Genomic DNA, 17014 nt, shown 5'->3' with positions numbered 1-17014 from the left:
TTGGGTGCTTGTCATCTCTCTCTTAGCCTCCCAGCAACCATGTCTTAATCACCTTTGTATGCCCCTTAGCGCCTAACAGTGCCTGGCACATTGTTGGTCCTCAGCAGACATCTGATGAATCTAGTTGAACATCAATGGGTAGGCAACCCAGCCTAAAACCCTTTTCAAGTAAAGAAACTGGGTGTAGAGCACGCAGAGAAACGTTTGAAACCCACCTGCTCTAGGCTTCACTCAAGCTGACTGGTGGAGGTTACTTCTCGTACTGCAGCCAGTCTGGTGCATTTCCACACGCCCTTCTCGCTGGGCAAACTGGCCTGACGTTAGTCCTTCCCTCTCTCTGCAGCCCAATATCAAGACGTGTACACCTGGAGAAGCAGTGCTTCAAAAATGTCTCTGTCATCATGGTGAAATGGTGAAGCTTCTGAGGTATTAAGCAATCCATCATAACATTTGTGACCGGTTAACTTTAATTTGTCAAAATAAATCTGCAGTTTTTGCATGTTAGTAATACAGTGCTGGTATTGACAGGAAAAATCATCCATCTGCTTACACAGAAACCTTCGTTTAGGAGCACACCTTAGGAGGGAAATGGATACACAATAAAAGGCAAATGTAGGCCAAGCAGCGAGCCCTAGAGCGTAACAGGCTGGATGTCAGATTTGAGGATGATCTAATACAACTGTTTAGCTGCCAATCTGATAAAGGGGAAGCTCTCAACCAAGTTACAACCAGAAGAGAAAAACAAACTCTCTGCTTTTTTCGTGAGCGGTGGCCGTCTTGCCTTCAACACTTGGTTGAATCAGTTCATCAGCATCAAAACTCCATTCCAGTTCCAAGACAGGAGAATTTCACCACACAACCTACTCGGCCCCTGCTTTCAGTGGCCCACTGCCACCCCCAGCCTGCCGACTCTCTCCCTCCCAAAAGAAGACACGACGTGGGTTTATTATTGCAGACAAGCTTAAGTGAATAAAGAATGCATACAAAATATTATTTTAACTGAAGTCATACAATGAAGTCTCACTCCTGTTTATTATACAATGACTTGATAAAGCAATCATTCCTAGTATATATCTTTTTTTTTTTTTTTTTTTTTTTAAAGAACTAATACTTTCAGGGTTCTAGCCTGGGGGTAGGGTCCACACCTGCCCCCACTGAGGACTGCTCCTTGGGTCACTGTGGAGGAAGCTGGGGCCATCTCACTCATGGAGGATTGTGACTGCCAGCCCAGCCAGAGAGAGACGGCAGGTCCCAGCAGGCAGAGCCAGAACCCGGTCCTGGGGCTGCATGCCAGGAAACGCTGGCTTCCTCCAAATGTGGCCAAGACCTGCCCAATCCAGACCTCAGCAGGGCCACGCACGGGCCTTCCCTACACGAGTCCTTCCAGTAGTCCACACATAATGCTCTACATATTAAAAACAAACCATTTTGGTACTGTGGATAGGAACAGTTGTAACAAAGTCATAGCTACATGTTTTTCTCTACATTTTGTTTATTGAGACAAACTAATTAAAAGGCACAAACATAGGGCATGTTTACATGGACATTATAACAAACATATACATTAAAAGTGTAGGAATGTGTTGCCTTCCTGCTAAACAGAAAGTTCCTAAGCTTTTATATATACAAAAGTTGTACAATTTAATGTCCTAAAGTACAAAAGATCATTTATAAAATTATTTTACACTAAGTACTATTTATTTTATTTTTTTACTATGTAGTTCAACCCCCTCGAACTGTTTTGTATAATGACACACAGATACCTGTCCCTGATGTAGGAAGTCTGCCTCAGATGCAAGGTATTTTGATGCTTGAACTGACACAGTGGGGTATAAATGGAAGTCATCCAGTTTGATAGTCAGTCCTGCAAACATTCTGCAAGATTAACACAACTAATGTCCATTTCTCTTAACTGCAAGATTAAAAAAAAGGAAAAAAACCCAAAAACATATTGCAACTTAAAAAGAAAAATCACAGCGTCTTGGTTTTAGTAACTTTCTTTCAAAACACAATGCTTTAAAAACACTAATGTGTGGCATGATGCTGTAGAGTCTCTGTCTCCCTAGCTTTGGGTTTCTACTTTATGTACAGAGATAAAACATCCTGCTAAGCAATAAAAAGCACATGTCTTAACGTGCACAGTCATTGCTGGATTTCCGCAGGGAGTGCAGACAGCTGTCTCCCTGAAAACCCGACAAAGCTGATACAAGTGTTTTCTCAAAGAAAAAAACGTGATATCCATATTTACAAAGTTGAACAAATCTGCACAATACTTAAGAAACAGAAGGAGACATTTAAAAAAAAAAGAAGATACACTCTGCTTGTTCTGAAGGGGCATACTACCTAGTTAGTGGTTAGAATAAAAACTGTAGACAATTTAATATAAGACATCAACTCTAGTGCGCAACTAACACACCTTTCCCTGTTGAAACATCAACAGGCTCTGATTGGGAGAGAGAGGGGCATATCACATCCCAGTGCCTCCAGCGTCTTCCAATGAAAGCAATATATTTTAACTGTTCCAAAGTACCCCTTGACCCCTGAAGAGGAGTCCCATCGGCCTCCGTTTGCTAGGAGTCTGCCTGTCCGCACGCTTGACTTCTCCTCTGTCAGCTGCGGCCTTTTCTTACCAAAACACAATGTGTATATTTTGTTTGTTTGTTTTTTGAATTTTTTTAAAAAGTCAACTACAATGCTATATTCCATCAGGATTAGTATGCTGAGCAATATTTACATCTCCAAATATCAGGTCACAATCCCTATTATATGTTGAAGATAGAATGATAAATTATCATATGCTTTGCATATCAGAGCTGGTATCACCTTTCCCATAGGGAATGCTGCCTGAAATTAACATATTCCCAAAGGTAAAATGCATATTCTCTGAAATGCATTTTATTATGACAATGCATGTATTTACTCATAAAAACAATAAACACAGACAATTTTACACTAGCTCTCAATCCGTGGATTTAGAACTTCAGGTTAAAATCGGCCATCCACCTTGTATACATGGGGAGAAGAGTTCTGCTAGTGTTCAGAATAAAATGATTTCTTGGGATCAAAAACAGTAATGCTGCCTTTTAATTTTGAAATGGGTTTTGCTTTTTTGTGATTGGTTTTAATTCCGGCGTTTCATCTTGCCAACTACTATCCCGTTTAAGCAATGCTGTCCGCTAAAAGGAATTTCTGATTAAACTAAAGTGGTCCAGTGATAAGTGACATACACACCCTACTTTGAACAATCCCAGCCAAATTGGAGAATAATGCTACTACACTATTATTAACTAATGTAATATATCTCCCAATTTCATGGTTTACCTTTTGCTTTAATAAACTGAAAGTAAGTTGCTGGTAAATATTTACTTGAACCCATATTTTGATTTTACAATACTGTTTACCAAGGTGGTGATGTAGGCAAAGCTTGGGGTAAGAAAGGCATGCTCTCTACAGGCCTCATTGCTATATTGAGAGGGGCAGCTAACGTCATAGGCGTGGGCAGGTTCATTGGAGACGTGATCGTGACAGGGTGTGCTATATTCACGGGGGCAGTGACGGGGGTGGGGAGGTTGACTGGGGTAGTGAGTGTTAAAGGAGAGGTCATGGACAGTGGACTGGTTATAGTCACAGGGTGCCCTATGTTCATTGGGCTGGTTATGTTAACTGCACTTGAAACATTTACTGGACTCCTCATGCTCATGGCAGCTGCCACTGTGACTGGGTTTGACATAGTCCCAGACGACACAGAGGACGTTATATTGAATGGAGTAGTGAGAGTCACAGGTGTTGTAGCAGCCGTGGAGGTTTGGCACAGGTTAGCAGCTTCTAAAACAAGAAGACAAAAGACTCTCAAAACAGTGAACGCAATTCAGTTTCTGAATCAACTTCTTTTAATTAAAAAAGACAAACATTTAATAAATTAAATTATAGTTTTCTACCCTGTGGTCAACAGGAAGGGAGGAGCCTTCTGAGCACACGACGGGGGGCCAGGAATCCCAGCATGAGAGCAGATCTCTTTTCGGATGCTGTGCCTTTCACAAGACCGAGGCAACTGGCTTAGCCTTGGTGCTTTTGGTTTGGAGTTTAGATTTACTTACCTACCTCACAGTGAGGCTGGAAGATCAGGTAATTTCTGCAAGGCACTCTGGGGGGCAGAGATATCAAGTAGGGCTAAGTATTCTCACTACCACTTCCATGTAGTTCCTCTGAATTCTAAAGACTTTCCCGGGAAGAACCAAGCACCCACAGGCCAGGCTGGAAGAGCTTGTTTACACAGAGCTGGGCAGACGGTTACACAGTAACAGATAATCAGAGAAATCTTCTCACAAGGCACACTGTAACTAGCCGAGAGAGGTGTGTGTCCTCGATGCTATGTACTCTAAAGCCTTCTCAGAGGTGAAGCCACATTCTGTTAAGGTTTTAAAAATCCATTAAGTAGGGATGGATAAACAAGCTGTTTTAATATCATCTGTTTATTTCGATCTTAGAAAAATCGTTTTCGTTAAATAATCCTGTTGTTCCTGGTTGTTTCTTAACGCTGTTTAGAATGAACAAGTATCCCTCAGTAGGTTTATGCTCTCCCCCCCGCTCCCGTTTCTTCTTCTCTTTCTGAGGCTCACATAATCACCTACTTTATGCCTGGTGTCACTTAACGGTACGTATTCCCCACACCACCAGCCATACCAAGGGGGACTAGCCAGGCTAGGAAACCCTGCAGTGAGCTGGGCGACCGTGGTCTTTGTTAGCAGCAAAGCCTGGGCACTTCTTAAGGAAAACTTCCCTCAGAGGCGACACCCCTTACACCACCCCTCAACAAAATTCAGCACCACCTGCTGGTGTGTCAGGAAAGTGCAGTAAGAAGACAGATGGGGGTGCTGGCTGTGACTTGGCTGTCAAAACGGAGAAATGCATTGGAGACTAAAGATGGAGGTCTGCCCGCAGGCCACGCATGGTCAAATCACCTCAGGTGGACCCTTGAGTCAATGAGCAGCCCTTCCTTGATGAGCACGATGTAACCCTGGCATTGCTCCCTACTCTATATCAGGGATTCCCAAACCTGGCTGATGATCAAAATCATTTACCTAGGGAGGTTTTTTTGAAAAAAACTGCTTCCCAGGAAGTTCAGTTGTGAGATTTAGATGGAACCTGGGGAAATCTATCTATCTAAAAAGCTCCTGAGATGACGAGCTGATTGTCATCCAGGTTTGGAAACTTGTATTACCTTATTTAAGCCCAATATTTAAAAGGGACATGTTGATTCAAGTTCAGGTTTTCAGGTCAGGAGTCTCTTCTCCCCCCAGACGTGACATTTACTAACATGAACACAGAAGTTTCTAACATCAGTGGTCGTTTCCAAAGAGATTCATGCAACAAATGGGAATACAATAGCATTTTGTTTCACGCAGATCAGAAGATGAGCTAAACAACTGAGTCTTATTGTGCAAGCACACTGAAATACAATACCAAACAGAAGAGTGCAGAAGAAAAGAATGAGGGAGAAAACCAACTCACTTTTGAGGTGACCGTAGCATGCTAAAAATATTCTCCTCCTGTTTTCACCAAATAAGCTTTCACTTACATGGTGGGTGTGCCATCTCCCCACCTCCCCGTCGTTTTCTTTTTAATCTAACCCTATCCCTTTCTGTAACTTAAACACTTTTACTCTTACTTCTTCTCTGAGCAAAACACACCCTTCGTAATATGCTTTCAACCCACTATGCAATTATCACGGCACATACACACATACAAATTTTTCTCCCCTACCCGCCATTCTCCACCCCTTCTCTTTATCACAAAACATTTTATCAAAATAAGGACAAATATTCATTTGGAAGATAGGAATAAGCAGCACCTGAGGCAAAGTGGAAAGCCTATCTGAACTGCTGCATTCTTTTCCTCCAATGCCAGTAGATATATGGAAAAGCTATTCTTTTTATCTTTTTCCAAGTACAGGATGTTTAGAAGGGATCTGAGGAAGGGAATAGCTGCACTACATGGACGCAAAGGATGGAAGAAACTACACAGCAAAGGAATTACAGCAGAGCCTACATGCAGGGGATTCCTTACGAATTTAAAATAAAACAGTAAGACATGACAAGGGTGGGGAAGGAAAAATGGAATTTAGGAATCTGTCCTGTGGCTCATGATACACTGACAAAATGATTTAACTGAAATGGCTGCACAGTAGTCCAGAAGCCAAAGCTACAACTACTAAGTTAAAAAACTGTGCCGAAAACTGATACTCCAACTGCTTCTTTACAAGATATATATCAGCGAAAAGCAAACCATTCCCAGTTTTAGTAACAAAGTCACTAACAACTGAAGTACATACATGTTAAGCTAATGCCAGCCCCAGTGACAGACTGAATTAGATTAAGGGTGAGACGGAGAAAAAAGACATCAGCATTACAGAGTCTGAGATATGTAATAAATAATACAATTCAGAAAGAACACTAAAGAGCAGAAAATAACACAGTTGTAAGAAAGTGAACTTACGTACACATAAGGATATTTCATCTACCTTTAAGAGTGGGACTATTTTAGAAACACAAAAAGGAGCCTTTAATGCATGGAGGTTGACATAAAAAGGAACTCTGAGCGTACATAGCAAAGGACCAAATCTGGCTACAAATGTGTAACAAAATTAAGTCAAAAGAAAGAACCTGACAAGAAGTACTAAGAATTTTTATTTCCTAGTAAAAAAAAAGAAAAAAAAAAAAACTTATTTGGAAGCTTGGAAGCTTTGTTGCTAATAACTTTACCAGGTATTTTTTCCCAGCATACAGTATCTCCTTAAAGTGTTTCCATAAAGCTGAATTCTCTAAGCTGTGGCTGTTTTACTTTGTTACTTGGCATACTAGATAAAAACACCAGCCACGCTGTGAGCACTGGATGCCTCATCTTACCTTTCTTTCTTGCTTTGACAGCTTCTTCCCACAGTCTCAGTGTCTCTACCTGCTTCCCTGGCCAGCTCGTCACATGCTGCTGCTGCTGCTGCTGCTGCTTCTGGCTGCTGGTCTCTTCACTCATGCACGCTGCTCCAAAGACAAAGACAGAAACGCTCTATTTACCTGGAAAAAGCGTGGCTCTTTTTTCAAAGTTCGAACTTAGATACTTTGACTCCTCATGCCTCTACGATCTTTATCATTTGACCAGATAGTTTTTTACTATAGTACATCTTTTGTGCTGCTGTGTCTCTCCTGGTCAAAAGAGTTAAATTTTAAAAATCCAGAGAGCTAGGGAAAACCAACATAAAAGAATTCTTTGCCACATTAAAAAGCAAGTATCTTTTAGAATGGAACTTGGGTAATATTAGCATGGAATAATCAATGCTCATCAAAATATGTAACATACTTAGTTACCTGACCACAACGATGTACATTAAAAGTAAATTTTTGTAAAGTTAACAAAGTTTGACATGCTAGATAATAAACCCAATGTACTTACAAAGAAGCAAAACCGAATGAGATTGAAACACATTTAACCATTCTTTCCCATTCACTTTTGGCCACCTATTCTGAGAATCTGATGTTTCTGCTGCATGAAGTACATATATAATAGAATACAGAATTAGGAAAACACTTTCTTCTGGTGGTTAGGGAGATCTTAGAAAAAAGCCTGGGTAAATGCAAGTATTGAATTTTATCCACAAGTCCCTGGAATAGTCTACCTTTTCAACTCTGAATTTAAGGTAAGCAAAGCATTTAAACGTTCAAATGGGTACGTTATCCCTTTTCTCTATAGATTTGGGTTTGAGAAGTAAAATTATGTAACACTGCTTTCATCTTTAGGTTATGAAGGACATGTTATTAATACTATCAGGAGTTAGGGGGCACTCGTGCCTGAGAATCTTCCTATCATTAAATAACAAGAGTCAAAATTGCCTGGCATGAGATGCAGCGTCCCAGCATGGCTTCTGCTGCCACAGGCTTAACACACTAAGGCTTTTTATTCAAACCCCATAGACGAAGGGACACACTGAAAAGTAGCTGCAGGGAAACTGTGCTCTTCTACCACGGACGTTATCAGTAGACAGTGCAGGATTAAAAGCAAACTTAGTGGAGAGTGTATCATTGTTGCCTGTATACATGCACGTAAAGTGTATTTCCAACACTAATATACACCGTCCATTGATGCGTGTTTGCATTCTTTACCAACAGGAGGAAACAAGTAAGGTGAACGTTAATACAGTCCTGAGAACGCAGGTGAGAATACCTTCAATATATTATAAAAACAAATCTAGATTCCATCCATCTGAAACGCCAAAGAAATACAATTTGAAGTGTCACCTACTTTTACTGATGCCTTGTTTACATGTATTACAGTTGATACTTTGGCTCTGCCCGTGTGTCTTTAAGTGGCTGGTGATGTATGCTGCGCTCAGGAGCTTCCCACAGATGTTACAGGATACCTTGCCTTCGTGGCGTACCATGTGTGTCCGCAGTCTGTCTTTGGTGGCAAAGGCAGCAGTGCACGTCTGCATGAGGGAGGAAAACTTTTTTTAAATATAGACTATCCTGTTCTACTCATTTTAAAGTACGTTATATTCTGGGTATTACCCTACTCATGTCAGCAAGCAGACTGAGTTAGCTGAATTTTAATTGCATGTGTTACCTAGAATTGTACTCACGATAAAACACCTGGTGACTTTTAGACTCTTACATTTTGAGGGGAAGAAAAAAATATCAACAGAGTAGTGAAAAGATGTGAGCTGTAGAGTCAGTTAAACCCGGATTTAAATCCAGCTCCCTGACTCACTAAACAATGTAATACTCAGCAAGTTAGCTAACCTATCTGAATTTATTTCATCTGTAAAATGAAAATAATACCTACCTCACAAAATTACTGGTGGATTAAGAGCCTGGCCCAAGGCCTCATGGCAGGTAATCACTCAATGACACTAGCTTCCTTCCTCCAATTGGATTTTTCTTAGAATTCAAATCACTTACTTAATAAAATCAGTCATTAACAAAATTTAACTGAAAGGAGCACAAAAAGACTTCCAGCAAAAAACCAGAATTACTGACGCCTAACACGGTCATTTCATTTAGCAAGATTCTTAACCTTTTCGTTACTACAACTTATGTCATTAGAGAATGCTCCAATTTGGCGACAGCAGACAAAAATCCAGTAAGTGGTAACGTTTGGGAGAAAGTTCATATTTTCTTCGATTACGGTTAAAACAACCTCAATCATCAGCCCAGAAGTTAATTTAAAGCACTTCATTCATTCATTCTTTTCAAATAAACAACGACCTTTGCAAGACAATAAATTTTTTCTCTTATAACAATAAATACTGTTGCCCAAGGAAAATGAAATGTAGCTTAACAAAAACAACATTTACATTTTTAAATGATCTTGCCTCACAGAAACAGAAGCTGTCATTTATATTTTATAAAACCAGAATTCAAATGGACCACATTTACTCGAGTCAGTGGTTTTAAGACTATTCAAGAAAGGTGAGATTTGACTGGCTCAGACCTTCTGGATAATGTGCATTAAGTGCTACACTAAGGATAAGTCATTTTAACTCTTACTTGGCATTTGAAGGGTCTTTCTGTTGAATGGACATGTTTTACGTGACAGCTTAAGTGGTCAGGCCTGTGAAAGAGAGAGTTTCAACAGGAGATGTAATGGAACACACATAGAGAAATGCTACTTACTGTGATGCTTACATGCTTGGCAGACAGGGGTGGGGGACATTTTAAAGAAAGACAGCAGAATTACCAACTCCCCCACCCCCCAGTGCAAGCCTCCTTACCTCTCTCACCATAAACAAAAGTCTTAGTCCTTTACCTGTTAATTTTCTTTCCTAGTCAACATCAAATCATATTAGGTCTTGCTTCTTTACAATTACAAAATACCCAAAGTTTAAGTCCTAACACTTGCCAGAGACAACTGCTACTACGTTAACTTTAAAAGCCTTTAAAAATGAAGATTAGTGACATGTTAGGAACCACAGAAAAATGGAAAAAAACGTTCTCTTAAAAGTTTTAAGAGATTCCAAGGTCATCCCAACTTCCAGGATGTGTTTCTTTGATTTGTGCAGTGCATCTCGGGTCCGGCCACCCAAATGAATTGAAAACTAATGGTTTCGCAGTGATAAGAAGTACTGATGTGCCGAAAGAAGGCCTGAGTCCACCAAGGCACTTCTTAAATGAAATCATCAGTTAATCGCTATGTCACCACTTGGCAGCCACACCGAACTGGAATTAGACCTGGAGGTGTAATACTTTATCTGTCACCCATCTCTTCTAATAACACAGGCCTGCGAATATCTACGCTCACGTAAACCTTCTAGGTCCCACAGAGATCGTACTGATCCCATAATGGAAAACAAAGCAAAGCAAAATGCAGTACCTCGAGAAGCCCTTCCCACAGACGCTGCAAGTGTAGGGTTTCGTGATGCCTCCTTCGTGAGACCGCACGTGGTACGTCATCCGGTCCTTCCTCTTGAAGCGCTGGTTACAAATAGGACACTCGAAGGGCTTCTCGTCCGAGTGGGAGAGCTTGTGCCGATTGAGGTGGTACACGTCTCGGAAGGCCTTGCCACACATCTCACAAGCGTGGTTCTTCTTGACAGGCTTACTGGGTTTCTTGACAGGCTGCGTCACGGGCACCGCTGTGGTGCTGGCGCTGCTGCTGGGGTTGGTGCCCGAGGAAGATGTGGTGACTGTCGACAAGATGCCTGCGATGGTTGAGACCAGCGAAGTTCGGCTGCTGTCCCCAGCGATGGTGGAGATGAGGGGAACCACCGTGGTGGGGGGTTTCTTTGGCCGGGACACCAGCTTGATGCCTGTGTGGCAGGACTCGTGGCGCCTCAGGTGATAGCTGTCCCTGAAAGCTTTACTGCAGTAAGTGCACACAAAGGAAGTTTTGGGTTTTTCTTTTTTAATCCCAATGGCATCCTTTAACGTTTCTGGAGCAGCCTGAGGTTTCTGAGTTATTGGTATTGGAAGCAATGGTTTCTGATCAGGGGGCTCCACAGCAGAGCTCAGGAGGGGCAGCAAGCTGTTCTGCGCTGCCTGCTGTTGGTGATGGGAGGCTTCGTGGGCCTAAAACCAAACATTTACACTTCAGAAATTCAGCCTCTCACGATGACCTTCAAAATTCAACATGCTTCAGACAACAGAGACCCGAAGAAACAATCAAGGAGCCTGTAAGCTACTCTCTGCAGCAGAGATCCAGCAACCACCTAGCTACTCTCAGAGCTCCCCATACAAAGCATTAAAATCACTGCACAGACACAAAACTTTTGCAAGTAGGTTGCTGACAGTGATCTTGCTTTCAAACAGCTGACTAAACGACACACCACCCTGGTTCATAAGGGACATACCAGCTGATGAAATGAGTCTGCATCAGTCTGTCAGTGCTGAAACCAAGTTTAAATAACCTGTCAAAAAAATTACACTCCGGACTTAACTATTTAACAGTACCTTACTGCAGTAATCCACAAGCCACACACTCACACACACACACATATAGACATGTAATCATCTGCTTGTCTATTTTACCTAGGAAAATAGATGTCTCTCCCCTTCCATCAGAAACTCTCAGTGACCGAGGAAAGAGGCTGTTGCTAAGTAATACAAGGAATCTAGGTCTCTGAATACATATGCTAGTGGTTAAGTTTACTTTTAAAGTTTCCACTTAACTCTACTAAAAGATTTGGTTGAAATGGAATCTGCTATTAATCATCCTGGAAGGCATCTGTGAAGGCAGCCCCCAGCAAACACCTGCCAATTGTTTCTCAGTTCATTTAATCTTACACCAGAAGTCTGCAGCCTTTAGCAACACTAGTTGTTCAAACCCTAAACCCAGACTAGTAAGAGAAAACAAACTAACTATAAATAATTTAAATTCCTTTCATTTTCATCTTCTTCTAGCAGTTGTAGGGCTAGTTAAAGTATTGGACATTGGCTGTTATCAAGTGCTTTTCCACTCCAAAACTGGGAGCTGGACACTGTTTGGCAATTTTCTTTAGCTGCACTGAAACCAAAATTTCACTGTGGGTCAGGTTCTTGGTATTTATGAGTCAGTTACTCACTTGGTTTTGATTCTTCCAAAATTCTCCATACCTCTATACCGATAAACATTTAGGGAATGACGGAAAAAAATGCCTGAAATAGTTCTTCCTAATACGTTGTATCTGATCAACATTATTTCTGAAACTCTTGACAGCGAGCTCGAGCCCCTGTGCTTGAGTTTTGTCATCCTAAAAGGATACATGCACTCAGAGGTAAGAGTTCCAAATATTTTAAGCATACAGTGTCCTAGGAAGGGCCCATCCCATCATCTCAGACACTCTAAACACTTATTTACCCTTTTCACTCTGTAATCTAAGTTCTACACCACACTCCATTAAGTAAAAAAAATATGGAGACACACAGACACACTCACACAGGGCTCCTCTCCTGACGAATAAGAACATCTACCACACACAGCTCCATGTTCACTTGATAGCAGCACAACAGCTAAGCCTAGAACCAGACTTCCCTAAATCACCAGGAGGTGCCATATCCAGAGTTAACCACTTTCAATTTAACAATTTTGACTGAATCTTCCTTTGAGTCCTGGAAGTACTCATAGAAATTGTGTGCTTACTTATGAGTATCTTTCTAGACTTAGTGCTCATACTGAATTACAGTCCACTTTTAATTTAATTTATGGAGCTCCTGTAACTGTCAGGGTCTACCCAAGTGACTTCAGTCAAAACTTTATAGAATTTGGACTCTAATCTTACCCCCTTTCCAACCTGGCTGTAGGATGCCCAAGCTTCCGTACAGTATACAAACGGTTAATAGCTGAAGATAGCTCAAGATATACAATTGCAAAGGCTAACAGATCAGATAATAGGGAAAGCAAATCTTCTGGACAAAGTTCAGACTTACAGTGTTGAGAGGCATTTTTCAATTCTAAACAACCATTAGTTCGATGGGAGTACTAAAAGCACTTACTGCCATTTTACCAATTCAGATGTCTGTGGCAACATAAAGTATTTTTACAGCATTGCTGAAGCTCACTCTCACAGGAGGGTCACACCAGGTCCCTGCTTCTCCGGTGAAATGCTGTAGAATGCCTCGCCCACTACGGGAATCACTCTCTGAGGATTCCTAGGATCCCCACACTTCTACATGAAGCCTTCTAAGAGGGGAACTGGGTTTTCCCAACTTGTTCTCTGAGGGAGAGACAGGGTAAAATAACAACCACGGCCTGCCTTCAGTTAAGTGATTTTTAAAAATATATAACTTCTGGGTAGACTTTTATTTGACTAGCATCATCAAACCAAAGTTTTAAGTTTATCTCCCATCTCTTTCAACTGCAAGGCTTTTTTTTAACCCTGCCCAAGCTTTCCTCTTCTGGGGCTGGCAAAAAAAACAAAACAGAAATGTTATTTCATCACCCAGGGTGGTAGGATATGGCACCATGAAATCTCCAGTGCCAGAGGGTAAAAGATTTTGTTCTGAAGGAAACTGGCCTCAGTGAGTCATATCTTGAATGTCCTGTTAGGAGAATCATCCATCAAACACTTTAACAGATATGGCTTTCACTTTCCACCAGGTTATCTGGAAAGCAAGCAGGTATTAAATTGTTTGAAAATATAAATTCAACAGGATGCTCCAGGAAACAAATGAGAGAGTTTAACTCTCCATTTCCCCAGTGAAAATTACTTAAAACTGGAACTGAGTAAGTCTATTCATACCTTTCCAGAGAAAAGACTGAAATATTCTCTTTACCCATTCAACTGTCCTCGGCTCTAAATTATAAGTTTTCCAACAATTTTCACTGCACACATTGCCAAGCCCAGGATCAAATATTAGCTCTCACACTTCTCCATCAGGTGGAAAAAAAGATTTTAATAGCTGAAAAAAATTAAATAATATAAAATCTAATTAAAAAGTTGATCATTAAATGCTTGGCATTTGCTTTCCCCAGGAAAAGAATAATAAAAGTATTCCAAATGATTTTTCAACTAGTTTTCCAAAAATTAGTTACGGGATTTTCCTTTACATAAAGAACTCTCGTTTTTTTTCAGTCTCCATTGACAGCACGTTTAATATGGTAAATCTAAATCATTCCTCATGTGAAAAATCACTGCAGTGGCCCATTAATCCCATATTTTAAAATGACCACTTGAAAGCTTTTTCTAGAGAGGGCATTTGCCACCTTTACACCAACCTGGATGCAAGCTAGTTATGTATCATTTTTTTCCAATGCATTTTAAAGTTGACTTATCACATTATCAAGCTCATCAAAGCACTTGTTAAAACAATACTAGATCACAATAAGGGCCAAGTTAGTGAATTCCGTAATTTTGGGTATGTTCAATTTTAAGAAGCCCGAATATATTTCAATTACTTCTTAAAAATCAAATTACTCACATTTGAAAGAATATGTCTTCAAACAATAAACCATCTCTACACAGTAGGCACTGTTTGAATTACCCAGTTCCTTATATTAACTCCACTGGGATGGGTCCAGTGGCTGGGAGGATTTTTTTTTGAAAATTCTGCATCCGTTCCTCGTTAGTTCCAAAAGCTCTCAAGCGCCCAAGCTACGTATGTGGGATTTCACGAAGTTATTCAAAGAAGGAAAATAACTCAAGAGAGGCGGGAAGAACGCACTTAAAGTGACGAGCTTCCTAACCTCCGGTTCCTAAGTTTCCCCGTGAGCTCATTACTACTGCCCATTAAGTGCTTCGTTTTCAAACAGAAACGAAGCGGGGAAAAAATAAGTTCTAGGTCTTCCAAATAGGGGTCCCCACCTCAGATGGGCGGGCAAGAGGACTGCCAACGCATCGGCTACAGTCACCTTCAAGTTTCTTGCAAAGAGTGAAGACCAACACCCCACGAATGACTCATCTGGGGGCTCTGTAAGCGGACTTTGCTCTCTCCACTGGCCGTCTCCCCCACTTAGTTGGAGAAAACGCTAAAGGTGGGACGAGAGAGAAACGCGCCCCAGGAGAAGGTGGGGCCTCCCGGAGTCCCGGCCCCCCCGCCCCCCCACCCCCGGCCGGGGGATTCCCCGGGCTGGATGGGACGGCGGGAGAGCTGGACAGAGGGAGAGGGTGTCAGCTGCCAAGGCTCGGCACAGGCTCGGGAATGAAAACACGTAAATCCAACAAAAAAGTTTGGGGAGGGGATACACGTTTACAACACCCCCCAACTGGGTAAACGTGAGGGGGGCGGCGGGAAGGGGGAGTGGCGGGGAGCCCAAGGATACCCGCTATTCGCGGGGACTCGAGCGGGGGGGCTTGTCAGAAAGTCAACATACACACACAAAAAGAGGACAGGGAGGTGAAAAGAACGGAGGGCGAGCGGAAAGATGGATGAAGTGGGGGGGGGAGTGAGCAGGACCCGGGGACCCCCCTCACCCCACGGTGCGGGCCCGGGCCCGGCGCGCCGTGGCCGAGCGGACCGTGCTATCCAGCGGCCCGGCGCCCTCCTTTCTCTGGGCCGCGGGTGGTGACAGCGACCGGCCTCCTCCCTTCCCCTTCGGGGCGGGAGGGAAGGGTGTGTGTGTGTGTGTGTGTGTGTGCGCGCGCGTGTGTGTGTTTGTGTGCTGGGGGGGCCCGGGGGTCACCCCGAGGCCTGCTCTCTTCCCCGCACCCCGTGAGGCCGCCTCCTTTCGCCTCAGCAGCCCCGCTCCGCCGAGGCGGGCGGGCGGAAAAACAAAGGGGGATTAAGGCCGGGCCGGAGAGCGGAGCCGGGAGGGAGGGGAGGAGGAGCGCCCGCCCGCCCGCCCGCCAGCCCCGGGCCCGGCCCCCCTGTCCCCCCCGTGTCCCCCCCGGAGGGGGCCCCCAGTACCTGGAACAGGAACGCGGTCCAGTTGGCCTCCATGGCTGCAGCGGCCGACCCCCCTCCTCCCCACTCCCCCCGCTCGGGGAGCCTCCTCAGGCGGAGGAGGCGACAACAAAGCGGCGGCGGCGGCGGCGGCGGCAGCGGCAGCGGCAGCGGCGGCTCCTCAACATGGCAGCGCCGAGCGCGGCCACTTCCGGTAACCTCCGGGACGCACCACCGCCGCGGCGAGCGCGGGCGGGGGGGGAGCCCCGACCCGGCCGCCGCCGCCCCCAGTGGCCCGGACCCCTCCCGGGCGTCCCCGCGGCCCGCTCGCCGCCTCGGAGCTCAGCCAGTGCCGGCGGGCGGTGGGGTCAGGGCCCCCGCGGGGGGGCTGGGGTGGGGCCGGGGGCGGGGATGGGGCGCGGCGTCCCCCCCCGCGGGGGTGTGTGGTGCTGCGGTCCGTGGCTCAGGCAGCTGGAACAGGGGGAGCTCAGGAGAGAAGATGGAGGACGCCAGGGTCTGGCGCGGGCTCGCTGGGCACGGCCGGGCCGGCTCCCGTGACTCAGACCCGGGGCCCGGCAGCGTCGCGTCCCTCTCAGGCCCTCAGCGGAAGGCACAGGCCACGGTGGCCCCCGGGCTCTTCAGTCCCTTTGGCGCAGCCCAGCCCCTACCTCCAAACTGGGGGAAGCGCCCTCGACTTGGCGTGCCTCTCCCCTCTGGTATTTGACTCCAGCGAAGCCTTCCGCGCTCTTGCTGGATAGGCATCCACCTCTGAGTGGCCTCTTCCATCTCAAGCAGGGAGTCCCACTGGGGTGCAGGCTCAGGTCCTCCCTGTGCGGAGGGAAGCACTTCCCACGCGTAGAGGTGTCAGGACTGGGTTATTCTTGGGTGAAGGGCTGAGCTTCCCCATCCTCTTCTTTAACTCCAGATGTGATGTGAAATTCTACCGCACACCCCCCTCTCCCGCCAACAAAAATATTTTTTTTAATTAAAGAGAAAGTACAGACAAAAAATTGTTCTAGTGCTTTAGTACAGTCTACTTCCTCGCCCCCCAAAACAAGAATCGAACTTCTGGTTGGACAGCGTCAGCTGTCGCTGAGGTGACCCCAGCCTCTGTTTGCAGTTCCCAGTCTTCCGTGTAGGCGTCACTGCTACTGGAACTTTGTATGATGATGCCCTGAACAGTTTCTATCAAAGACAAGCTGTTATTAAACAAGTGCCTCCAGTCCAAGAAG

The 17014-nt window shown here is 44.3% G+C and overlaps 1 protein-coding gene across 5 annotated transcripts; it reads right to left on the bottom strand.

The window, feature by feature from the left end:
* Positions 1 to 446: 446 nt before the first annotated feature.
* VEZF1 (vascular endothelial zinc finger 1) lies at positions 447 to 16092 on the bottom strand. Of its 5 annotated transcripts, none has more exons than XM_060081011.1 (6): positions 15807 to 16092; positions 10360 to 11054; positions 9537 to 9600; positions 8293 to 8494; positions 6906 to 7037; positions 447 to 3825 (listed from the first exon to the last, which is right to left on the bottom strand). In XM_060081011.1, exons 1-6 carry the CDS (start codon positions 15837 to 15839, stop codon positions 3398 to 3400), a joined length of 1554 nt encoding a protein of 517 aa, XP_059936994.1. In that variant the 5' UTR covers positions 15840 to 16092; the 3' UTR covers positions 447 to 3397. The 5 variants fall into 5 exon arrangements, with proteins under 5 accessions (XP_059936994.1, XP_059936995.1, XP_059936997.1 ...); XM_060081012.1 differs by having other exon boundaries at positions 6906 to 7034; XM_060081014.1 differs by having other exon boundaries at positions 8293 to 8476.
* Positions 16093 to 17014: the final 922 nt, after the last annotated feature.

The sequence above is a fragment of the Mesoplodon densirostris genome, chromosome 18 (assembly GCF_025265405.1).
Source record: "Mesoplodon densirostris isolate mMesDen1 chromosome 18, mMesDen1 primary haplotype, whole genome shotgun sequence".
Taxonomy (NCBI): Eukaryota; Metazoa; Chordata; class Mammalia; order Artiodactyla; family Ziphiidae; genus Mesoplodon; species Mesoplodon densirostris.
Note: the sequence above shows the minus strand (reverse complement) of the source record. Positions and strands in the feature narration are given on the sequence as shown.